Consider the following 24,655-nt stretch of genomic DNA (forward strand, 5'->3'; position numbering starts at 1 on the left):
AACACACAGATGTGCGCATTTTACGGTTTAATTTTATTAATTACTTTTCTCCCCGCGTACATGGTACAACTGGAAATTCTTTTCTAGTGACAGTTCGTCTATTACCTACCGCGAAGGGAACGGTCAGGCAATTGGTGGATGATTTAATTAACTTTACATGCTTTAAAATCGGCGAACTAGCAGCTGCGCGGGTGAGATGAACACGTCATACGTATGTCACTGGAGCGGTCCAAGTCGTGTACGACGTCCAACAAGCTGTGATAGGCACAAACGTTTTCTAGTTCGTTCGGACTTTTGTAGGACATTTACAGGGTTTTTCAAGTCAGTTTCGAAAGTAAACATTGTTATACACCGCATGCAATATGTTGTTTCACATCGATCTGACATTTCATTTCCGTCATAATAATTTTTAAAATCTGCAGCATGATTTTCAACACGTCTCAAGCTGAATTGAGTTTGACAGCTCTTTGTTATGTGTTGAAACTGAAATTTCAATTTGAAACAAATAAACCATTTGACAACTGTTGAAAATCATTTTGGATGCGGTGAATAACAATTTTTACATTCGAAACTGACTTGTAAAACCCTGTATTATTCAGGAGTCCACGGCCACGAAACAGTTGTAGAAACTTGATATCTTTCTTGATGCGAAATGAGGCATTAATATTTTCTAGCTTTGAAATACATGTAAATCAAACACAATTGACCAAACAGAATCTTTGAATGGATTACTGCCTTATTTGGGGGAGATGGCCAGATTCTCAATATTTTTACAGGGTTTTCCAAGTCACTTTCGAACGTGCACATAATTATTTACCGCTTCCGAGATGTTTTTCAACAGCTGTCAAATGGTTTATTTGGTTCAAAATAAAATTTCAGTTTTAACACAAGATTTTTAAAACATAACAAAGAACTGTCAAACTCAATCCAGCTTGAGTCGTGTTGAAAATCTTGCTGAAGGAATTAAAACTTATTGTGATGGAAATGAAATATCAGATTGATGTGGATTAACATCTAGCACGCGGTGAATAACAATGTTTACATTCGAAAGTGACTTGGAAAACCCTGTATAAGAACAACTTTTCAAAGCTTTTGTAGGGTTTTCCAAGTCACTTTAACCGTAGAGTTGGCAACCAGATTAACATACGTAAGTTGGCAACCGACATACCCGGGTATTCCACACGTTTTGACGCAAAAAATTAACGGTTTTCATAGGTAAACAATGCTTTCTATATTTTAATGCTGTAAGCAAGTAATCTCGACCATATATTCTCTGCTATTTCATTTATTCATTAAGTTTTTTTCATTTTATGATAAATTTAACGGTCAAATTGAAATTTGGAATCGCTTGAGTTTGACTCTAAAATAAGCATAATACGAAAAGAGGAAGAAGAGAAACGTCATTCTCCATACAAAATGTATGGAATACCCGGGTATACTGGTTGACAACTTACGAGGTAAAGTTTAAAAAAATCAAAATAAAATACTTACAGACTGTTTAAAATTACAATTTATGCACCAAAAATCAGAAATTAAAAGTTGGGAGGCTACGGAAAATTTCAGGTCAATAAAAGCAATGAATCAAAAATTATTTAAGTTTAAAGTTAATCCGGAGTATAGTAGTAGTTAATTCGGAGTATCCGGTTGCCACCTTAAAGGTTAAAATGTGCACATAATTATTAACCGTCTCCAAGATGTTTTTCAACACCTATGAAATTGTGTATTTGCTCCATAATAAAATTTCAGTTTTTACACATGATTTTCAACACACCCGCAAAGAACTGTCAAACTCAATCCAGCCTGAGCCGTGTTGAAAATCATGCTGAAGAAATGTAAAAATTATGAAGATGGAAATTAAATATCAAATTGATGTGGATTGACATCTAGCACGCGATGAATAACAACGTTTACATTCGAAACTGACTTGGTAAAAGTAAAGCGCTGTTCAATGGAGCTGTTTTGTTCACGATAGTGCATGGTTCTGATGAATCCTTTATTACTGATGGCCAAAAACAGACTCCAATAGATAGATTTCAGGAAAATGATCTCTCGGAATCTTGTGTTTATTCCAAGAATGTAGAATTTGCTATTTGAAATTAGATTTTGCAGTTTTTCCCCCTTTTTATAGATAAATTGAGTCAGTTGTCCACTTCTACAAGAAAGACCGGTAATCCAAGTTTTACTGTAACATTTACCCCCAAATCTGGTTTGAAGAATGCACACATCAAACGTTTCGTCAAACCTCTTTGTTCATATGTGCTCGTGTTTCCGAAATGTTACGCTTGCACTAATAAATACGCAATTCCAGACGCAAAACCCAACATTCGAAAAGCATCGCACAGCATCCAAACAGCCCTATCACATTACTACCCGTCCGATGTTATCACTTAATTAAGTAAAGCATCTTCCCGGGCCCGGACGAGGTAACGAGAGATGATACTCTCCGGGTATCCCCCACTTTGTACGGATTAAATCCACTGGAAAAGGTTGTGTGTAGCGGATACATCATCTGTCCCGCTGCGATGCCCTTCTGCTAATTCGAGTTCCGATAAGGCACAAGCACACAAACACACACACATACATATAATAGCATCCTTTGGGGCAGGAAATCGATCCTCTTTCAAAGGAGCACGCTCGCCTGGCGTCGCTCTGCAGCGCTCCAACTGTGATGGACAGTTGATAGGAATGCTGGGGGAGCTGTGGATTTGAAAATTCACACAGTTTTGCAAACGTAACGGAATGATGAGTGGAACACTGCCACCGCCCGACCATCGTTTTCGTTCGAACCCGCGAACCCTTTGATGTTGGAGTACGCACCCGAGCCGTGCGACGTCCTTTAATCCATTCGCTGTTAAAAGCACGCTGGCGTGCTGCTGTTACGGTCCTGTGGCTCCTTACCACCGACACCGGCACATAATTTCCTCTAATTCGAGTTAGTCAATCCGTGCCCGCCCGTACGCTGCCACGCTCAAGGATCAATGTTTTGGCCCAAGGTTTTTGAGCATGAGGTGAATGAGGTGATATATTGACTGGCACTGGTTTCGATTTTCAACATCCCCGTGCGAGATCGTTGAACTCTTCCGCTGGTTTCGCTTTTCAAACCAGCTGGTGTTGAGCCGAAATTCTCGGAAGGTACGGGTACGCAGGACACAGGATACATTTCCTGCACTTCGTCCCGTAGCACCACCACCACCACCACGCATATCGAAGGGGGTTCGTTGTTTGTTATACTTCCCTCTACTCTACGAGGACGAGGAGGTATTATCGTGAACAACGCCAAAGTACTACAGCGTTCCCCCTCCATTTTGCTAGCCCAAAACCACAGCACAACAGAGCACCGCAACCGCAAACCCTCGGTGGACGGAACGGAGGGGGAAAATGCGCGTTCGGTTTGCGTTTTTATAGGTCGCTGTGCTTCTGGGCCTATATATGTCGCTTTTCCCTCCCTGGTTGCGTTAGATGCTGATTTCCTTGTTAAAATTATCCTTCCTGGGTGGGTGGAGACGGGTATGGGGCAGTGCCATTTGATACTATTTTCAAGTTCAGCATTTTATTACTATCAAACGAACAGCACGCACACCTTGGCGCGCAGGGCGAACGGAAGTCTTTTCTACCATATGTTACAGATTTTCCCATTTCCTGTGCCTCGCACCCTATCCGACGCGATGCGTGTGTGTGTATGTGTTTTTATCACCAATTCTTGCGCTTGTTTCTGTCTTCCAACCCTAGTCCCGTTCGTTACCTTTTCCCCCATAGTTTTTCCTTCTTTCTTCTGCGCACTTGACGCGTGAAAAGAAAGCGGAAACATTTATTCAAAAGTCGCTCTTTGTCTACACAGTCTCGGCTCGCTCACGGCGGCTACGGGACGATGTGGTGTGGTGTGCCTTGAGCAAAAGTGGGGGGGGGGCACGTGCAAGAAAAATCGACCAAACCATATTCATACCCTCGCACAGGGAAGAATCAGGCAGCACAGAACGAACGCACTCGGCACGGTACGGAGCACCGCAAAAAAACACCTTCCTTTTCCATGACACTTCTGCTGTTTTGGCCCCTTCTGGTTGCTGCTTTCTGTCCTTCACCATACACCCCGAGACTGTATCGAACTAAATGCATGCTGTGCACACATTGGCACGTGTGTGTGTCTGCGTGTGTGCAAGGAGGGTTTGTGGTGAAAATGCTGCTTATTACGGTTTGCAAGGGTTCGCCGGCGTACGCATTTTATAGCCACTCTCTGTGCGCGTTGCGATCGGCAGCAGGTCGTCGGTTGGGTTGGGAGCAGAGGTTTGCTCGTGCCAAAGTCAAGTGCGAAAAAAAGGGGCTAAGGAGGAGGAAACCGCTGATGTCCTTTAGAGAAAGGTGCCAAGGCGTTTTCCCGTTCCGTTAGCGAAGAACGTGCTTAAAAATCGAAAGACAGAGAGCACGGCGAAGCGATGGGAATTTGAGTACGCCACACATCGCGTGAAAATGTTAGCAAAAAAATAAAAAAAAGATAACCAAGAAAAAGGAAAGGCACGGTACTGTGCTGTCGTTTGGGAGATATTAAATTTCGCTCTGCCGTGGCATTATCAAAACCCGCCCGGGGGGAGGGTAGGTGTGGCTGTGGTGGCGCAGAATCTAGTTCCCTCGCCGGAAAAATAGGACGAAAATAAGAAAATGGAAGTCGAAACGGAAAACCTAGGAGATGGTGGGGTCGCCACCAGCGACAAACCCCGAGGGTCAACTCACCGCGAGCAGTGATAGAGTGATAAAGAGGGAGACTGGCGTGAAGACACAGTGGTGGTTTGTGCTGTGCGCACACACAGCACTTATCTGAGGGGTGGGGGGGAGAGCAGGGTGTGGATGAAATTTTCGTTTCTTCCTGTCCTCGTCGTTGAATCGATTGGCAGTTTTTTTTATCGATTTTTCGCCACCCAACATACTTGCGGCCGAAGATGCTGCGGCCGAAGATGCTGTGCCAGTTGCTGCCGGCCGTACGAGCGTTTCCTGTTCGCTTGATGGATGGCTGGCTGCTTGATAGCAAGGCAAAATGCCCATTCGGCGAACAGTTTAGTTATCGTAACTAGTCGAGCACGATAAATAGTAAAAAAGCTGATGCTAATCTGTTTGCTCCAGAACGTTGGTGCAATGTTTCCGGTCAGCCGGCCCTGCGGCAGTAAACAGAGTGGTAATTACATTGGGAGGTAGAAATTTAATCAGAATGGTTCGGCAAAGATTGCAAATCGGTAAACAAACCAGTGGGCGAAATGAATTATTCATGCTATTTGGGGCTTTCAAGAAGGCCCTTTTCATAATTCGTGTTTTTTTGTCAGTGCTATTTTGTGAAATTGTTCAATGTCGATTCGTCTCATTTGTGATATTTGCGCTTGAAGCTAGCGTAAATGCATCACATAGTGATGTAAGATGTGGTCGAATAAATATTTTTTAAATGATTAGTGCAGTGTGAAGAGGACAAACATTAGGATATTTCAACATACTCAACACAGCAAATTAACGCTGGTATGGGTAATATGGTTTCTTTGCTCACTGTGCTCATATTGTGGAATCATCCAAAATAAACCAAATATGTTTGAAATTTAATATTTACAGAACAAACTGCTACAATTGATTGCATTACCTTAATCTCTAAAAGAGCATGTCTATTGTCACGATATGAAAAAAATATATATGTTTTAAAATAAAAAACAACTCATCCCAAACCGCACTGCAATTACATAAATTAATTGAAATGAACAACCATCCATTTCATCATTTGGTAACCATTTAGAGTGTCAATAAAACATTTCTCACGAAATACCCAATCCATCCGGAATGAGGCTGAAATTTTTAACAAATTATTGTATTTTTCTACCACTTTGTAATGTTGTGTTTAAATAACTGATTTGATAAAGACCCAACGATGTAGGCAATAATCTTGCTGCGGCTGTTTCCCGAAATAAATCATGTTCTAAAGTAGCGTCGCTGCCAGCGCACGGAAGCGCTTCGGTCGAAGATTGGTCTAGACTCTACCTTTAACGACTTGGTACGAATACAGAAACAAATACAATACTACAGTTGGTGTTGGTGGGAAAGACAATTCAAAGTACGCCATATGACAGAATCTCTTCTTATCTATCATATGTTGTTGATCATAAGTATGTTGGTGAATTACTATCACCATTATTGGCATGTTTACTGTACAAAGAAGCCTACCTTTAGTACTCCAAACTTTAGTTCAACGCATTTTTAGTAAACATTAAAAGTATCGGCTTTCCTGTTTCAATGGCAAATGAATATCGGGAGGTATATGCAACCTAAGACATGAAATATCCTCATCGCAAAACTGAATTCGGGGTCATTGCAGAACACAAACATGTCTTACAGGGTTTTCCAGGAGTTCTCATGGCTGTGGGACACTTTATTGACTCCTTCTTATGTGAAATGAACTTAATGTAATGGAAATTGGACTCTAGAGCACCCTTGTCGGACAAATCCAATAAGATTTTCCAAGGGTGCCATAGAGTCCAATTTCCATCACATGAAATTCACTTCCCATAAGAAGGAGTCAATAAAGTCCCCACAGACAATCCCACAGCTATGAGAACTCCTGCAAAACCCTGTATGCCGAATAGAGTATCTACAGAACCAGAACACATGCTTGTTATGCTTGAGCTGATGCTGAGCTTATGATTTTTGCTGTAATTTTCTAAACAATAAAAACTGATCGCAATATCGAATGTGGCTCCAGGACTCTAGAAGCAAGTGCAGCTACTCTAGATAAAGTTTACCTTATTTAGAAGAATATCCGAACCGTAAATGAAATCTGTTCTAAGCACAATTTGGCAACAGTAGACCAGTACATGCTGTCACTATGCTGTTCTCTTTAAAAAAAAAGCGCATTTCACAAATTCAACGCGCCCAACTTGCAATCAGCAATAAACACACTTGTGCGTGTGTGTGTGTTTTTTTTTTTAATTTGATTCCATTTCCTTGCAACCAACAACAATGAGAAAAATGTAATAAACGTCAATTTTCTTTCTCGCGCGCGCTCGCGTACAAAATCAACCGATCCGGTATCTGCGGACCATCGGACTTGAGGCGCCAAACTGCATTCAGGGTAATACAATTTCCTACCAATCACCCAACCCACCCTCCCGATCCATCTTCGTTTTCCGCCAAGACATGGGGTGGGGATGAAACGAAACAAGGAAAAAAACAAACAAACAAACAAGCGAAAAAGCAGGACATGGTTGATGTGAATAAATTTAATAAAAGTATCCACCATTTGTCCGCACTCGAGGGAAAATGGCTGGGCTGCGCAATTGGGCGCAAACACGTGGGACATTCGCCGCCCACACGCGCCTGGTGGGATTTTCCTGTCCGAGTTTCTGACACATTTTCGAGTCCCCCATCGCCAGTCCCTCCCCCTCTGGCTGGTGCCCAAGGTTGGCGGCCGGTGTTGCGGTGCCGTTGTTGCAGGCTTTGGTTGCTGTTGTCGGGGGCTTTCGCCGTCTCGCCAAAGTAAGGGACAGTACGAAAGCAGCTGGGATGGGCCCCTCTTCTGCCCTCTAGTCCCGGGCTTGCACAGTCCAATCAAAATCCTTCGTCATAATGGCGTCCGGCGTGCCGGGGTCATTCTTTTCTTTTCTTTTTTGTTTTATTTTTTTTTATACATATTTGGCAGCGCTTCGTACGGAGACGACTGCTGCTTGCCCAATGGAGCAAACACGGTTCAAAGAAGGGGAGGGAAGGAAAATTTCCATAAACTTCTTACCACCCGGGCGGCAACTTATCTATGAAAAGGCACCGATGATACAGAGAGGCCTCCAGCCACCCAGTCCAGTCCAGTGGGCCTAGGGTTTTGGGGCTTGTAGGTTTTTTTTGTATTGTTACTTGAGTATTGTGCTGGCCTACAGCAGGGCATCGAGCACAATAGGGAGGGGGGAGAAGAGAGTATTTGAGGGGGGAGGATGATGGGAGTCAAAATGAACCAAACGCCGGCGGGATGGCTAAACTTTTGTTTCGCGAAGAAAAATGTCACGCTGCGTTTGGGGAATTTGCGTGGGGGTAGGGAGTGCGCTCCGTTCGTCCAGTGAATTAGACTGTTTACAGTTTTGCTATTGAGCGTCTTTTTTTTTTTTTTTTTTGTAAAACATTTTTTCTCTTTTTTCGGCCTTTCCTATTACGCTCGGTGTCAATCAAAACAACGCGCACACAAATCAAGCGAATTAGGAATAATAATAAACAACTTTCTTGCCACCGCTGCCCGTTGTATTAACCCCGAGAATATTATTTACCATATTTTTCAACAAAAACAACAACAACAACTACAATAGCAACAATATAAAAACAAAACCAACATGCTTCCTGCTTTCCTTATTAAGATTGATTGAATTTTGCAGAGAAGATTCGGGCTCATCCGTTAAACTTCTTACTAACAAGCTTGTTTTCATTTTAAATCTTTTTTTTTTTTGTTGATGTGTATGTGATAAGCCTGATAAGCCTCTTGCAAAACAAACATTTTGGTGCGAGACTATAAACCTTCCGAAACACACCAAATCACATCCGGCAGCTGGCCGCATTCTAACGTTGCAACATCACGTGCGGAAAAACAGCAGCATTTACCTCCTCCTCCTCCTCCTTGGTCCCAAAGAAACACAACAATAACAACAACCAAACATACACACCGAGCACAGGTTGTAATCTGCGCAAAGAAGCTTTAGTGCCGCAGCAATCCGGCCTGGCTCTGCTCGTGGTATTACTTTCCTTCCTTCAGTTTCGAGCAAAATCGCGTTGGTTTTACGTCGTTGTTTCACGCTTTTCCGACAGCTTTGTAGAGAAAAACAAAAACAACACAGACACACACACACACGCAACGTACGACCACCAGATGTTCGAAAGTGTAAGCACACACACGTTTGGGGCTACTGAAAACGGGGCACACCATTTCCTTTTCGGCTACTGGGTGGCACATGCTGCAGAGCGTACAGCAAAAGGTAGGCTCTGTTTGGGGCTGAAGAAGCTGATCCATCTTGCTTCGCTTTCCCCCACTTCCACCCCTAGTGCACAGCGTTGTTAAGGGTGTGAGCGTTGTCCAAGTAACCAAGGCAGATATGGCAGAAGATGGTGATGATGGAAGATGGAAAACATACACTCACACACACACAGTCAGATACACACAACTACTCGCTCAATGTTATTTTAGTGTATCAAAAGCGATTGCCCTTCCGAAGACTTGTTGTGCTGTTTTGTTTGGAGTAAAAGAAAAACACCCCTTGTTGGGGTGCCACTGATTTCACCGTAAAAAAACTGAATTGAAAATAGCCACAGTAAAATTTACCTTTAAGCCATACTCGAATGCACTTGCAGGCGCTGCACAATTCTTTTCGGCACGGTTTTTTTTTACGTTTCTACGGTCACACAGCGCCACAATCCCTCTGACAAATACACTCACACACACACAAATATTCGGAAAATGGCACAAAACAACGGAAGATTGAACGGAAACACTTCACACGCGGAGTGCCTACCAACAACGATTGGACAGGCCAAAACTTGCGTCACTGCCAAAGGCCGGGTTTCCCGACGCCAAACATACACACACACACCTGGCCGCGAAAAGTGGCCGTTCCCACACAACCTGGGGGGGTTTTGTTTTTCCGGCACAGTCACCCAACACGACGCTGCGTTTCGTAGGCCAAGCGCGATGCCGCCCAGCTGGTTTGTCGGTAGCTTTTCGCTACGATTTTGTTTTCCTTTTTCTTTTTCTTTTCTTTTTGTATGCCCCCCCGCCAGCATAGAACGTAAACTCGCCGCACCCGGTTCACCCTTCGGCCGCTTTGGTAGTTGTGCAAGGAGCATGCGAAGAGGGGGCTTGTTTTGGTATGTCGAACACGGCCTGCTGCTGCTGCTGCTGCTGCTACGGCGTTGTTGTAGTGGTAGTAGGCTCCACCAAAACACACACTCATACACTCGCGCACACTTCGAACAGAGAAGAGAACGCACGAAAGCTTGTCTAACAACTGCGCTCTCTTGCCTCTGCGAATTCCGAGATGAAAGCAGCGAACTCTGCGAATGCGTCCGCACCCCTGCCCACGGTTTCTGCTTTACACACAAACACGCACACACACACACCCTTTTTCCGAGTAACGGAGATGACGACGGGGTTTCAATGGGGGATGATGGGGACACAATCGAAACACGCCAATAGACATCAAGTAACAATTGCACTATTTTCCGACGATGAAGTGTAAACAAAGGTTGGAAAACAAACCTGCACAATATGGTGTCTTTTCCAGTGCACCACACACACACACACACACAAGAAGAGAGCAAACGGTGTTCTGCACACCGAAGACGACGGCGACCACGACGACGACAACAGTGCGAGACCCGTCTGTCCGTCGTGCAAACCCGGACACGTCCTTTCGAATCTACGTTTCAACTACTACTAAAACAAAATCTCCCATCGCTCGCGGTTCGTGCCGGAGGTGCAAACACTTTCGAAAAACCGAACAGAAACTCGCACCCTCCCCCCGCCGTTAGAAAACCCGTTTCATCCCCCATGCATACACACTTCACACACACACACATACCTGCTCGAACCGATGTAGAGTGTGCTTTCCATCCCTTGCGCACGTGCAGCGATGGAGCGACCCCTGTACAGTTGTGCTAGAGCGAGACGGGGAGTGTTGAATCGTTCCATACACGCAAAGGTGATGGGATCGTAGCAACCAGACGCGCACATACACATCCGCTCGCCTGTTTACAAACCGCGGTGCGACACCATTTGTGTATGCGTGTATACAAAAAGACACACATACACACACACACACAAGGGAACGTAAGGGAAACTGGTTTTCCGAAGCTTTCCGGATGCCCTTCTCGCCCCATTCTGAAAGCTCTGTCTGTCAAACAACCCTCTACGAACACGGTGAGGGCGTTTGGTTGTGTGTGATGAAAACAGGTTTTTGGCTCACCGTAGTGTTCGTGGGTAAACCGCGGTGCATGGATTGGTTTACGATACACTTCAGTAGCATAGAAAGATGGATTAAAGCATGAACATTATGTTAGAAAATAATGTATCAACTGATTAATGGCAAGCGAAATGCGGTTTGCGCCTAAAGTTATGCTATCAAAATGCATACGTTTGATTTTTTAAATGAATATTTAACGTAACATTCGTATTTTACCGTTTAAAATCATGAATAACATGATTAATAAACGACACAAGATAAATAAAGATTAACGAAATAAAATGAAATTAAATTTTATGATTTTATTTATCAAAAACACTATTCTAACTGTATCAGTCCATACCTTCACTATCAAAAACTAACAATCACATTTCCTATTTGGTGCTACTTTTTTTTGTTTTAAATACCGAGCCACCAGCCGAGGCTCCTCTGGCGCGTGTTACAACCGTACCGGAACAGTGCCCCTTTCCCCCTTACTGTGCCTTCAGCACACCGAAGTTAATTCTCAGCTGCTCGAGAAAGATGAACGTAAGCACGGTGTGCGGCCCGAGCCGGATGAAGCGGGGTACAAATCCCTTGAAAAAGCCCACCGGTCCGAGCCGGCTGATGTGGCGCAGGATCGCCCCGATACTGCTAAACTCGCCCGGCTTCGCATTCATCATCACCGTCTTGACCACGTCGATCGGCTGCGTCATCGTGGTCGCAATACCGCCCGCAATGACCGAGGCCAGGAAATGCGTACCGATGTTGTCGGTAAAGTGGCCCGTCTCGAACAGCGTGTACTTTGCCTGGTCGTAGAACGTTAGCTGCCCGATCGTCATAAACACGGAGCGTGCGGTGGCCGAGCTCGCACCGGCAAACAGCCGCCGGAAGCCTTCCTCGCGCCACACACGAACGATGCCGTCGAGCGCATTTTTGTAGCTGAAAATTGTTGTGAAGCGTGAAGGTTACTAATTCGTTCGATGTTGTGTGTTATTATTGCTACAACTAAAATACGCTCACTTTCTACGCTTCTCTGGCGGTAGCTTCACGTCGTTCTGCATGCGCACGTTGATCAGATCTGCCGGCGAGCCAACAAATCCACCCACCGTGCCACCGATCGCGGCCATCATAATTCGTCCGAGAAAGCCGGAATCCTTGCCGTACTCCGACTGCTTGCCTATTTCGTAGATGGCGAAGCGTGTGGTTGAATAGGTTAGCTGGCGCAGCACCGCCGCCGTTACTCCGTTGTACAGGGCGGTAACACCATCGTCCCGGATGATTTCGCGCGACAGCTGCACCATCGACAGGTTGGTGCGAATGTCCGTTTGGTAGAGCACTTTCAGCAGATCCAGCGGGTGCGTGCAGTAGGCCGCTCCGGCGCTGGCTAATCCTCCAAAGTACCATCGGGACGTTTTTTCCAGCCGTTTCGATTCCATTTGGGGCTGAATCTGGAGGTGAAAACGAATGAGCACCTGCAAGCACAGTTCACAGCGCGGTAGAACGGTTATTTGAAAATTGTATAACACCTGCGCCCAGCGCCATCTACATATCCGTTTCTGTTATACCGAATAGTCTGTACAACCACCGTCGGTCGGTGTAATCGTTGCACAGTGGTCTACGGACAGAGACCTACAAGCTACAAACACATCGATTAGACTTCCAACGAGAGAACCAGGAATGCACTTAATATACATTCTTTCTAATTTTTTTACACAATTTTTAATACTTTACTATCTTAGCCATAGCAATTGCTATCTCCAAACCAGCTTTCAAGGTAAACAAACAACGCTGGCCCAAATTGCACCGCTGGCGACCACTGTGCACCGGATTTTTTTGACAGCCGACCGTAATCACCTGATCCAATTGTCAATATCGTGTTGTTATCGCACAATTTTATCTAACTTTGCGCGCTCCGTGTGTTGTTTTCGACTGCCAAAAGGCCAAATCTGCAGCACCGGCTGGTGCACGACCTGCCGGGGTAAGTGGCAAGCGGCACCGAACACCGTTTCACTTACTTTTTCACCGAGGACACGATTAAACAGGTACGAACAGCCTTACGCCGCATCCGCTACGTCAAAACTAACTTTATCTCGCACACTGACGTAAACAACGGTTAGGTAAACATGGACAATGCGTCCCGCACATACAACACACCGAGCGAAGATTTCATGCACCGCAGCTAACGTTGATAAATATTTATTGCGATTCCTTTTGGGATGGTTTTCCCGTACCTCACTATTGCTACTCCTTTTTGCACTTCCCGACGCTTGTGTGAGTAGGTAGCGCGGTCGTAAAATTCTAGTTTTTTTGTGCAAATTAAAAGAAAAACCAACAAAAAATATGTATAAACCTCCGTAACATGTTCGATACCGCCCGTTGCACGGTAACTGCATTCGATGCAATGCCAAATCCCTACACGCGAGTGTGACTCGTGACTGATGCTTGTTCGTTAGTGGAATGTGTCAAAATTGCTCTAAAAGCTCACGGTAACCCGTAACCGGTAAATCGTTAGTGGATAGTAGAGGTGAGTGGGTGATGTGTGTGATGGTTGTGGCATGGTTGTTTTTGCATGGCCCGCAACACACAGCCTAAGAGGGAACCGAACCGCGCTTACGGCTTCAGGTAGCCAAAGTTCATGCGCAGCTGCTCCAGGAAGACGAACGTCAGGATGGTGTGCGGCCCGAGGCGCACGAACGCCGGCACGTAGCCCTTGAAGAACCCGAGCGGCCCGAGCCGGGCCGTGAAGCGCACGATATCCCAGACGCCGCTGAACTCGCCCGGCTTCGCGTTCATCGCACGCGTCTTCAGCACGTCCAGCGGCTGGGTGAGGGTGGTGGCGATGGCACCCGCGGTTAGCGACGACAGGAAGTGGGTGGTGAGATTGTCACCAAAGTGGCCGGATTGCAGCAGCAGATCCTTCACCAGATCGTAGAACGAAAGCTGCCCGATCGTCATGAACACGGCGCGGGACGTGGCGGTGGACGCGCCGGAGAAGAGCCTGGCAAATCCTTCCTCCCGATACACCCGGAACAACCCGTCGACGGCGTTCTTGTAGCTGCGAGAAAAGAGGGAAAGAGGGTCACTCGTCAACATGTTATGCAAAAAATAATGACACAGTCACTCACTTTCTTCGCTGCTCCACCGGAAGCTTAATGTCGTTCTGCATTCGCACGTTCACCATGTCCGCCGGTGTGCCGACGAAACCGCCGGCCGCTCCGGCCGCACCGGCTAGGGCCGCCTTGCCCAGGAAGCCGGAGTCGTTGCCCATCGCCTGCTTGCCGACCTCGTAGATGCCGAACCGGGTCGTCGAGTACGTCAGCTGGCGCAGGAGTGACGCGGACAGGCCATTGTACAGCGCCAGTACGCCCTGTGTGCGCACGACCTTGCCCGTCAGCTGCAGCAGCGAGATTTTGCCCTCCTGCTGCGTCTGCAGCGTAACCTTGAGCAGATCCAGCGGGTGGGTGCAGCAGGCCGCACCGGCACTGGCCAGTCCGCCGAAGTACCAGTACGAAACACGCTTCTTCTTGTCGTCGGACATTGTGTGGCTGAAAATGAGAGAATAACCGTTCTGATATCTGATGTTCTGACATGCGTGCACACAGTGGCTGGTCAAGCAAAGTAGGTCGTGAAAGTAGGCGCTCGCTGCGCTAGCAACGACCGAAATCAGCTGACAACTGTTGTGTCACACTGTGTATGCGAAGGGAGTGGGATGTAAACAAAGTGCACAATATGATAAAACCCTACACACACACACACGTCGCTTGCGGTTGAGCCAAAGGTACACGGGCCCCCACGGTTTTCTACGGCATTACAAAGTTCGCTTTTTGTCGGTAGGTCATGACCACCACGGTCGTAGGTGACAGCAACAAAAACGGCTGCTATTACGCGAGCGCAGGTGGCGAGACGTTATTTTTAGATAAAACCACCACGCCGGATTTGTTTGCGGAAGATAATGGGGATGCATCGCCACGAAACCAACCACGATGCAAGTTAGGCTTACCAGGTAGCTTGTGAGGGGGACGGCTGGGGGAGGTTTAAGGCCAAAAATACGACACAACAACGACGACCACGACGACGGTGGGGACGATGGCGACAGGCGACGGCAGCAACGGTGACGAACACTCTCGACTTCTTTTCAATGAACGACCAGAAGGGAACGTGACGTAATTGTCAGCCACCCGACCCAGCTAACAAATTCCACCGCTAATGACATTAGGGTGCACCTCCATCGGCAAGTGCGCAAAGTTTCACTGCAAATTTGTTGGCGATGCAGAACGATGTTCTTGTAAATGTGCTGCTAATGGCAGGTTTTAGCCATTAATTGAATTTTTGTATTAAAGCCGGGCTACATTGATCGTACTCCCAAGCGTAATTTTGATTTTCACTAGCGCATCTGGCGGCGGCTGGTGGAAGCTTTTTTGGTCATCGAGGGAATGGACCAGCCGGATCTCAAAATTAAGTAGTTTTTCCATCGTTTTCCATTGCAAAAATGGATGCAATGCGTGCAAGACATGTGTATCTACGTTTTACAAAACTTTTCTCCTCCGATTTAAGTAAAAAACATGGAAAATTAACGTATTTTCTGGAGCGACTCCAAATTGTTTGGCAAAATGCTTCGGTCAGCCGCCGCCAGATGCGCTAGTGAAAATCAAAATTACGCGTGCGAGTACGATCAATGTAGCCCGGCCTTTACAATCCGACTGAAGATTACAATTTTGAAAACTACTGAAAATTTTTTTTATAAATTTGGCCGAATGGGCAATTTTTGCATTTGATAATTGATATGTCAAAGCAGTACATTTTGCGCAAAGGTTTGTAACGCAAAGGTTGTAAGGAAGAAAACCTTGTAACTCGAATCCTCGTATCTCAGGGATACGAGTGCAGCAAAAAAAATTGAGCATAATATTCAACTTTTGAAAAACTTGGTGACAATAATATTGAAAATGTCATAATGATTATGCAATCAATACAAGTACAGGTACTCCCCGAGATACACGGTGCCTCTTAAACGCGAATTTGGAGATACTCGGTTTTCTAAATTTGACAGTTCTTTGAGCAAATTGTACTGATTTGACTCATCAATTGTCAAATGCCAAATAATTTCCCTCTTGATCGAATGCTAAAAACCATTTCAAAAGGTTTAAAATTGTTGCACTCCCTGCTTGCAAAATTACACGAAAGTTTTGTAATATTTTGGCTACAAATCACGAGATTCGACATACGCAGAAATTCGAGATACGCGGTATTTTGCAACCGTTTTCGAACCCTTTTAACTAGGGGACCGCCTGTACATAATTGTATAATGCTGTTATCCAATTTTCGCGTAATTCTAATACAATCGTGAATTTCAGTTAAAAAGTAACTTTCGTGATTGATTGGAATTAAGAATTTTGCTCTCTAAATAATTATCTGATACAATAATGTTTGAAAATTCCATTGTTTTTTTTTATTTTTTGCGTTCATATAATAATTTAGTGTTTTCAGTTCAGTTTTACGCAAAATGTACAGTAGAACGTCGATTATCCGGGGGCGGGCGGTTTAACCGTGCACATAAATGTGACAGCTGTTCAAGCGTACAGCGAACATTTGCAGCGTTAGCCAAGTGGGCAACCAGTTTTTGTACAGCTCTGTAGTGTCTAGTGGTGTTTTCGAAATTCATTTTTGTTCATGAACAGTTTTAAAACCTATGGTTATTGATTAAAATAAAATTCTACTAACGATTAATCGATTGATTCAAAGTAAATTAATCATAAAACTAGTGTATTTTATAATTTTTATATGAATTTGATATTTCTTGGACCATTATCCGTGCAAATCGATTAAACGGCAACCGTCCGGTCCCGAGCTACCCGGATAATCGACGTTCTACTGTATGTAGAAAAACGAAATTTTAACGGCCGTATCAAACTGGCTCGCACCATCTGGCTTGATTCAAGATGGCGGAACGGTAAACCCACCATAGCTTAGCATGATCCAACCCTCCAATGGAACGTCAAACGCAAAATCAAAACAAACTTGCAAAAACAACCACGAGCCAACCAAGTTCTAAACAAACACACCAAATGTGCAAGCGCGCGCGCGCACCTACGCACACCCTCGCCGCCCAATATTAGTGCTCACAGGATAAATACGCGTTTAGCGGACAGCTGATAATTTGACCTTTTCGGTAAGTGTACCCTGTTAATCGTTCAATAAACGCGGTTTTCGTGGTGCTACACATTACACCAACCGTCTGTGTCCGAGGGTGGGCACCAGAAGCCGGAGCTGTGTTTGCATTCCACATTAGCACATTGACCGGTTTGCTGGCGTATTTCCACCGGCTGTTACTAAGGAATGGTCGTATCTTTTTACCTTGAATCGTGCACACGGTAGCACGATGGTTGAAGGGTTTGTTTACGAGCTGTATTGTTACTAACTGCCCCTACCACACACACACACTCACACGGCAATCTAACGAATCGATTTCGATTAAGTTAGTAACCGCAATCAAACGGCAATCACTCACAAAATTATACTTTTTCACTTCATTTGCTTTACGGATATGACTGCACCTGTGTACTTACCGCTGTTGCAGATCGATACACCGAATTCCCCGATTCCACCGAACTCTGGACGGGGAGGTTAGATTCCGATGCGATGCTTCCGATTTCAGTGGGGGGGTTGGAGTTGTAATTGCGCCAGGCGCACACCCACTCAGCACGGCTCACGGCGTTGAAGTGAGAACTTATCAGCTGTCCATCCACCGGGACGACCGGGCTGCTAAATTTATCATCGCTTGACGACTTTTCTGTCAGTGACAATATGTTGGAATGGCACCGGTCCTAGCGGGGGGAATGTTCTTTTTTTCGCTTTATTTCCATCTCCCCCCTTTCTTACTTCTCTGACGCACATTGTATGCGGATAGGGATGATCTTCTGCTCGCCGTTACGTTGCTTCCGTTTTTGAGAGTGTTTCATTTTTGATTTTTGGTAACGTTTTACCGTCCCATTACGCACCAATTGGCTGCATAGGATGGTTGGCGTGTGCGTGTGGAATGGTTGGCTACACTTTGGTTGATTGATGACAGATTATGATGTTGGGAGACATTCCACCAGACTGTTCAAAATGAATCATCACCTTCATCATCATCATCATTACTTTCTCGCGCGGGTTGCCAACAAAACGCCAACAGGCCGTCCAACAAGAGCACATGGCGCTGGGAATCAGGGAAAGCTCGATAAGACACGATGATGACAGTGGAAAGGATTAAATCTGCATTAGGAAAAATGCCTTTTTGCTGTCTCTTTTCTCTCATACTCATCCACAGGCTTGTATGGTTTTGAGGTGAGCATTTCACTGTGTTCTTCTTTTCAGTTGCGTTTCCTCTCATCCTACGCCAAAGATAACGTCAATCGGTCGAAGAAAATTGACTGCTGCTTGGTAAAATCGTGTGGAACACCGACAGGACAGCCGACACAACATGAGCGTGTGTGTGTGTGCCTTTTGACGCTGACGCAACCATTTTCCGGGCCCGTCCCTCATCCTCACCCCAAAATTGTTTGGTGAAAAAATGTCCCCCCACCCTTAACCGTGAGCGGCGTGAGAAGATGTGATAAGAGCAAACCACTTTGCGGGATTCGTTTGGCATTTGGTTTTTTCGTTTTTTCGCTTTTTGCCTATTATTTATCCCTCCCAAACACGTGTCACCACCATCGCGGGAATGAAATTGAGTTTTATAAATGTATGAATCGATTGGTTTTTCTATCGTGTTTATACCGTAAAGAGCCAAATTTGTATGTCATATGAAATTATTATTTATTTATGGCAATCACTCGTAATCGTACCACCTTTACATGAAGCGTTCCTTTCAGTATATGGTTCAATGCGTTAGGTGACGGGACATTTTCCATCCAAGCAAAACGGGTGGATTATTGAATACTTTCCACCTAAGCTTTCGTGTGGGATGTTCTTTGTTCTAGTTTACCTAACCTTTTCCCTCATTCAACCCAGTCAGTATAATCTTCGGGGAAAGCTTTAATGCGAGGATTTGGGTATGCACAGCTAAATCCACTTATTAAAGAGCTTACAAAATTAGTTTGCTGTTTGACCAGTTTGACCGCCCTGCCATCCACTCGTGAGATGACAGTGATATTTTCATCCCGTCAAGCGTTATCCACTGAAAAGGGACGATCTCCTGCTCATCGTGCCGGACACATCATACGTTCGTCCCAGCATTGTTTAGTTCCTTTTCTATTTGGACTCGGGAAGCTTAATTGTGTAATAATGCTGTATCATTAAATACCTTGGCGCTGGTCATTAGATAGATGCGTCGGTTCCTACAAGGCCGAACAGAATCGATTCCCAACTGGAACGTATGCAAGTAAAGAGCTATCCGGATGCGTCTTACTATTAAGTCTCGGTAGCTTGTATTATCCGACAATGAATGCGCGTAGATCACTACGCCAGCTAGGACAAGAATTTATCTTTAGTATTTATATCATATATATATCGCTTTCGTACTAGTCGTAACAATAGTATTGGTGTACAGTTTTACCACAATTAGGATTTGTTAGTAAAACTATTTAATATACATTTTCCTGTACTTCAGATATTCTCGGACCAAAAAATCGTCATTGTATGTAATACAAGCTATGAATGTTCTAGCATCCAGACTAAAACAAACAACAACCGATCCCACTAACTGTCTATTGTCTATAAGTCTAATTAGACGACTTGTCGAATTGTTGTCTTTTTGTGTCTAATAAGATTTATAATAGCTAATAGCTAATAATGTAATAGCCGTTAAAAAGTGTCTAATAAGCCTTATTAGACTTACTGTCGTAAACCGGTCTAAGAAGTGTCTAATAATTGCTATTAGATGATATATCCTAACAAGTGTCGAAAATTCAGTCTTTAATCAATATTGGTAGACAGTTTGCCCTACTACATGGATGAAATTGTCTAATTTGATGAAGAGTAAAAATGAAAAATAAAAGAACTGCAAATTATGCCAAGTAATCAAGGACTGAGCTAAACAAACAGCAACACATGTATATTGGGTAAGAAAGCAGTAGCAGTTCTTATCTTACAGGATTTCCAATTCACTTTGTGTATGTGCACATCATTATTCACCGCCTAGAAGATGTATTTCCGGCCGGTCTCGTAGTACAGTCGTCAATTCGTACGACTTAACAACATGCCCGTCATGGGTTCAATCCCCAAATAGACCGCGCCGCCATACGTAGGACTGACTATCCTGCTATGGTGGGGAATCAATTAGTCACTGAAAGCCAAGCCCACAAGTGGGTACAGGCAGGCCTTGACCGACATCGGTTGTTGAGCCAAAGAAGAAAAGAAGAAGAAGAAGATGTATTTCAACAGCTGCCAAATGGTGTATTTGCATCATAATAAAATTTCAGTTCTTACACATGATTTTCAATACATCACAAATAACTGTTAAACCCAGCTTGAGACGTGTTGAAAATCATGTGGAAGAACTAAAAAAATATTGTACTGAATTATTGCAATGAAAACATGTCGTTGACAGAAGAAATTGACTTGGTAAACCCCTGTATTAATTGACACTATCAAGATGTAGTACAAAAACGTTAAAACTATAAACATTCGACGCATAATTGTAAAATGTCTACCCATTTTGGTAGTGAAACCATGAACAAAGTGATATCTACGGTGTTTGCGATAAAAAAAAGCTCATCAACCATGCAAAAAATGCCCCCAATTGCTTGCTTGCTTAGTAAGCAACGAACGAACTAAATCAAAAATTTAGATCAAGTTCCACCAATCCTCTTTGGGAGGCCCTATCAAAGCATTGAACGGATTAAAGCAACAACAACAAAATGGCCAGAAGCATGTCGCTCCCGTTGAAATTGGTTCAAACGAAACTGAATCTCAGACATGCTGGATGGATGTTCCGAAAGAAAATTGACGGAATTTACCGGGTGCCCCAGAATCAAGTGCATTCCAGTGAAGCGAAAAATTGAACAACATTTAAACGCATCGGTTGCGTGAAGCCGCCACCGGTTCCATGCCACAAAAAAATGGTATCATCGTCAGCAGCATCATCCTCCTCATCATTATCATCATCATCATCGTGATCCTTCGAGTAGTGCTGGCACATCGAACCACTGTCGCAATCGGACCACTTGACGACGGTTCCTTTGGTGGAACGGGTTTTAGATAGCGGCAAAGAAGGAGATACCGTCCACGAAAATAGTCCACCAGTCCAAGAAAGAGCAGACCATTTTGCTTCAAAGAAGGTTTTAAGAGATAATCTGCTGCCCACTTTTGTGTGCGTTGTTTCATTAAAGCAGGACCCGTCGTCGGTTGTCCAGCTGGGGAACAAAAACTCATCTTACCCGAGTTGCTGGTGCTATCTTTGCCCGGACTGCCGGGTGCTATATCTTCCCAATCCCAGTTGTGCACCCATCCTGCAGTAGCCGTCCCCCCAAAGGAAAGATCCATATAAAGTTTGCCAAACCTCATTTTCGGCGGGAAGGCCAGGAGAAGTGTCCACATTATCGACTCGTTAAGAGCAAAGGGAAAAACAAACTCCACCCGCCAACCCGGGCAAAAAGTTTCTCCACACGTGCGGTTAAAGATTTGTTTGCGTACCCAATCGTGGGCTGGGTGGAGTTGCAACCACGCGAATAGGGATGTGCGTATGTATTTTTTTTTTATATTTTTTGTATGTGACGCAAACAGCAGAGGTTAGCAAAAGTTTTTGTACTCCACTGTGGTGTTTGCCTCCCCACCAGGGGGAGTCTTAACTACTGAATAATTCTTCGAGTTCTTTTTCACATCGGGAACTAGAATAACATAACCCAAGGAAGCCATTTCAGTGCCTTCCAGCTCCCCCATGAATACAAAAGCTTTGACAGAAAGTTTTGCCCGCTAGCAGGGCGTTATTTTCGGTAAACAGGGTTCCTGAATTGCTAATCAACCGTTTGTTCTCTTACTACGCGCGCTGGATATAGAGCGCATTTGATTGGAGCGCTCATGTAAGCCCAGACACATACACACCACCTGTAAGGGTTTTGTCTTCCCCGCATTGTTACCATAAAACTCGCGAGTATATCTTATCTGTAGCGATAGTGTGTGCGGCTACATCATACACCTGCTTTCACCCAGCAGCCCGTCGGCAAACAAAAACTCAACCAAAAACCCCCGCTTTTGGGGATATACCGTAAATTGAGGTGACTGACGGTGCACCAGCCGGAACTGTAAGCCGCCTGTGAAACGGTTCATCTGTCACGACCCTTCCGGGTGCGCCCTTTGCGCGGGATGTTGGGACGCACTGTCTACCAATATTATGATAAGAAAAAGTGAGCGATTGGGGAGGCGGAGGCATGATCGATTGGTTACCCCTTTTTGCCGCCCGTGTGTGCATCTTAATTACAATTTCATGACCAAACCATGGGAAATGCATAGCTGACTCATGACATGGACTGGCAAAAGGTTCTTAAAATATTTACACACCATCCACTTCCGTCATAGCTCTCTCGCTCTCACGCTCGCAAGCATCTCGCACGATCGGTACCGACGCGTGAACACCATTTAAAGTCCACTGTAACGTTGCCCACGTGGTGTAGATTTCTGTATTGATGGACGGTTTTTGGGGGTGCAAGGATAATCGGCGGAGCTATCGACAACAGGAGAAATTGGAAATGTTATTTCCACCGTGTCCTTGTGTCCGTAAACGAAGACAAAGAATCGCAACACGAGAGGAGGGGAGACCGATGCACTCGGTTGTCGGTGCGCGGTGGTGTCTGGTTTGCTCTGGTCCAGCGCCGGGGTTACACCCGGTTTGCCCTTGCCTGCCATCGGGATTTAGAGAGCAAGAGCGCGCCAGCGAGTGGCTGATTGGTGTGGAATGTGAGCTGGAAAATAAATTGAATTTTATATCCCGGCTGCTGCTGCTGCTGCTGGATTCCTGTCATTGCACCGTGCGGGGATCTCTTTTCTAATGCCATTCGGGAAGCCATTCGCTTCTGCCACGCATAAGATTGCACTGTCGTCGCTCGTTCCGCTCGCTGCATAGTAAGTTGATGAAACACAAGCGACGAGGCGCTCGAGGTACGGTACGATGCCATGGACAAAAATGGGTTTGTTGATACAAGATGGATCTCGGTAACGATTGCGTACAAAACGGTTGGTACGCTATAAAACATTCTTGAGCGAAGGGAGGGAGGGAGGGTCAAGGATAACGTTCATTCTGGAGCTATTTTCGTGAAAGCCGTACCGAACCGTGCGGTGTAAATAAAGATGAGAAATTGGTTGAATTTGCTCAAAATCATTCCCTCCCCCTTCTTCTAAAGCTCACACAAATCATCTGAACGTCGGGGGGAAAGGAACCACGACCCGTCGCTTCTGTTTGAGGCAAATATATTTAAAAGTGCGCCCGTACCCTTGTTTACTTCACGCATGCGGATCTCATGTTGGTTTTTGGTTCGCTCTGGTTTAGCAGCTTATTAACACCCATCCGACGGTCCACTACGCACGCACCGCAACAACCCCTGTTCAAGGGTTCGCCACCCCGGGCTATGTTTTTTTTCCGGTTGGCTTCCGTTGCGGTTAGAGAGCCGGTGGCACTATGGTTTAAGGTTTTTTTTGTATTTTTTCTTTCTACTCGTGACTTCAAAAACAAGCAACACACATTTACACATTTTAGTCGTTAACCTTCCCCGGCTTGAGACGCTAGAAACTAATGTATCTTCTCTCCACAGAACCGAGCGGCTAATACCGGCTGTACAAACGGACCCAACCGCTCCAGCAGACGGCGACCCACCACCATGGCGTGGGACATACTGTCCGTTTGCGGTTGGCCAATCGCCGGCAGCAGGAACGACCACCAAACGCCACCACAGCAGGCACCGCCTCGCGTTACCCTCGTCCAGGAGCAGTCCGGTGTCGATGGAGCCTTCCTGCTCGCCATGCTGCTGACGAACCATCTCAAGCGCAGCGGCGACAATCGTGTGCTACTGTTCGCTGCCCATCACAATGCCGCCCACTATACCGCCGCCTGCCAGAAGCTTACGTTTAACGCCGCATCCGCCATCCAGTCGGGCCAGCTGCGCATCGTCGACGTGCTGGCGGCCGTGTACGGGGGCGCTACGGCCGGACCGGCACTGCTGCAGCTTATCAGCGACCGGGTGGCCGAGGCTGGCCCCACCAGTAACACACTCATTATCGTGGACGATCTTACCTGCCTCGGTGCCATGATGGGCGGCGGAAGTGGCGAAAATGCTGTGATCGATTTTGTCGAACGGCTGCTTCTGCCGCTCCACCCGGCGGCCGCCCAATGCGTGCTGAAGGTGAACGTGTCGGAATGCTACGAACGGTTGTGCACGTTCCTGGCCGATCTGGCGGAGGTGATCGTCGGGCTGGGACCGCTCCCGTCCGGTGCCAGCCACGAGCTGGACGGTATCTTAACGGTGTACCGCCGCCAGTCCACCTCGTACCCGCTGCTGGGCGCATTGCGCGAACCAGCCAAAACGCTGCTCTACAAAGTGCACGACCGGCTGGTACGGACCTATCTGCCCGGTGAGGTGGGAATAAAAAATCTATAATACCGCCAGCAGTACCGCAATCGAACGCGACGGTGTTTGGCAGCATGCCAAGTGTAATAATTTACGGCGTTTGAGTATATGTGTGTGTGTAGATAGAGCTCTGTATGGAAAGAAAAGTCACTGCATCAACCGGTAGACGTACTTACACGTTCTTGC

General features: G+C 45.6%; 4 protein-coding genes across 13 annotated transcripts in view; 1 reads left to right on the forward strand and 3 right to left on the reverse strand.

Moving 5' to 3' along the window:
* Nucleotides 1-10,435, reverse strand: part of LOC120898114 — a 158,564-nt gene extending 148,129 nt beyond the window's left edge. For all 4 annotated transcript variants that reach the window (XM_040303511.1, XM_040303514.1, XM_040303513.1 and 1 more), the window contains exon 1: nt 10,250-10,435. The gene's annotated coding sequence lies outside the window, so the exon portion shown is untranslated. The remainder of the gene's footprint in view (nt 1-10,249) is intronic.
* A 799-nt stretch (nt 10,436-11,234) lies between these two features.
* Nucleotides 11,235-13,070, reverse strand: LOC120893442 (mitochondrial dicarboxylate carrier-like). Of its 4 annotated transcripts, none has more exons than XM_040295460.1 (3): nt 12,950-13,070; nt 11,955-12,406; nt 11,235-11,873 (listed from the first exon to the last, which is right to left on the reverse strand). In XM_040295460.1, the coding sequence occupies exons 2-3, from the start codon at nt 12,368-12,370 to the stop codon at nt 11,426-11,428; spliced, it is 864 nt and encodes a 287-aa protein (XP_040151394.1). In that variant the 5' UTR covers nt 12,371-12,406; nt 12,950-13,070; the 3' UTR covers nt 11,235-11,425. The 4 variants fall into 4 exon arrangements, with proteins under 4 accessions (XP_040151394.1, XP_040151553.1, XP_040151474.1 ...); XM_040295619.1 differs by having other exon boundaries at nt 11,955-12,382; nt 12,950-13,021; XM_040295540.1 differs by lacking the exon at nt 12,950-13,070 and adding an exon at nt 12,789-12,879.
* On the forward strand, nt 12,808-24,563 carry LOC120893792. 3 transcript variants are annotated; one of them, XM_040296108.1, is made up of 2 exons: nt 12,808-12,912; nt 23,657-24,563. In XM_040296108.1, exon 2 carries the CDS (start codon nt 23,723-23,725, stop codon nt 24,497-24,499), a length of 777 nt encoding a protein of 258 aa, XP_040152042.1. In that variant the 5' UTR covers nt 12,808-12,912; nt 23,657-23,722; the 3' UTR covers nt 24,500-24,563. The 3 variants fall into 3 exon arrangements, with proteins under 3 accessions (XP_040152042.1, XP_040151869.1, XP_040151953.1); XM_040295935.1 differs by having other exon boundaries at nt 12,864-12,976; XM_040296019.1 differs by lacking the exon at nt 12,808-12,912 and adding an exon at nt 16,947-17,100.
* On the reverse strand, nt 13,115-17,660 carry LOC120893670 (mitochondrial dicarboxylate carrier-like). 2 transcript variants are annotated; one of them, XM_040295814.1, is made up of 3 exons: nt 17,498-17,660; nt 14,060-14,479; nt 13,115-13,989 (listed from the first exon to the last, which is right to left on the reverse strand). In XM_040295814.1, exons 2-3 carry the CDS (start codon nt 14,470-14,472, stop codon nt 13,545-13,547), a joined length of 858 nt encoding a protein of 285 aa, XP_040151748.1. In that variant the 5' UTR covers nt 14,473-14,479; nt 17,498-17,660; the 3' UTR covers nt 13,115-13,544. The 2 variants fall into 2 exon arrangements, with proteins under 2 accessions (XP_040151748.1, XP_040151665.1); XM_040295731.1 differs by lacking the exon at nt 17,498-17,660 and adding an exon at nt 14,935-15,105.
* Nucleotides 24,564-24,655: the final 92 nt, after the last annotated feature.

The sequence above is a fragment of the Anopheles arabiensis genome, chromosome 2, assembly GCF_016920715.1.
Source record: "Anopheles arabiensis isolate DONGOLA chromosome 2, AaraD3, whole genome shotgun sequence".
Taxonomy (NCBI): domain Eukaryota; kingdom Metazoa; phylum Arthropoda; class Insecta; order Diptera; family Culicidae; genus Anopheles; species Anopheles arabiensis.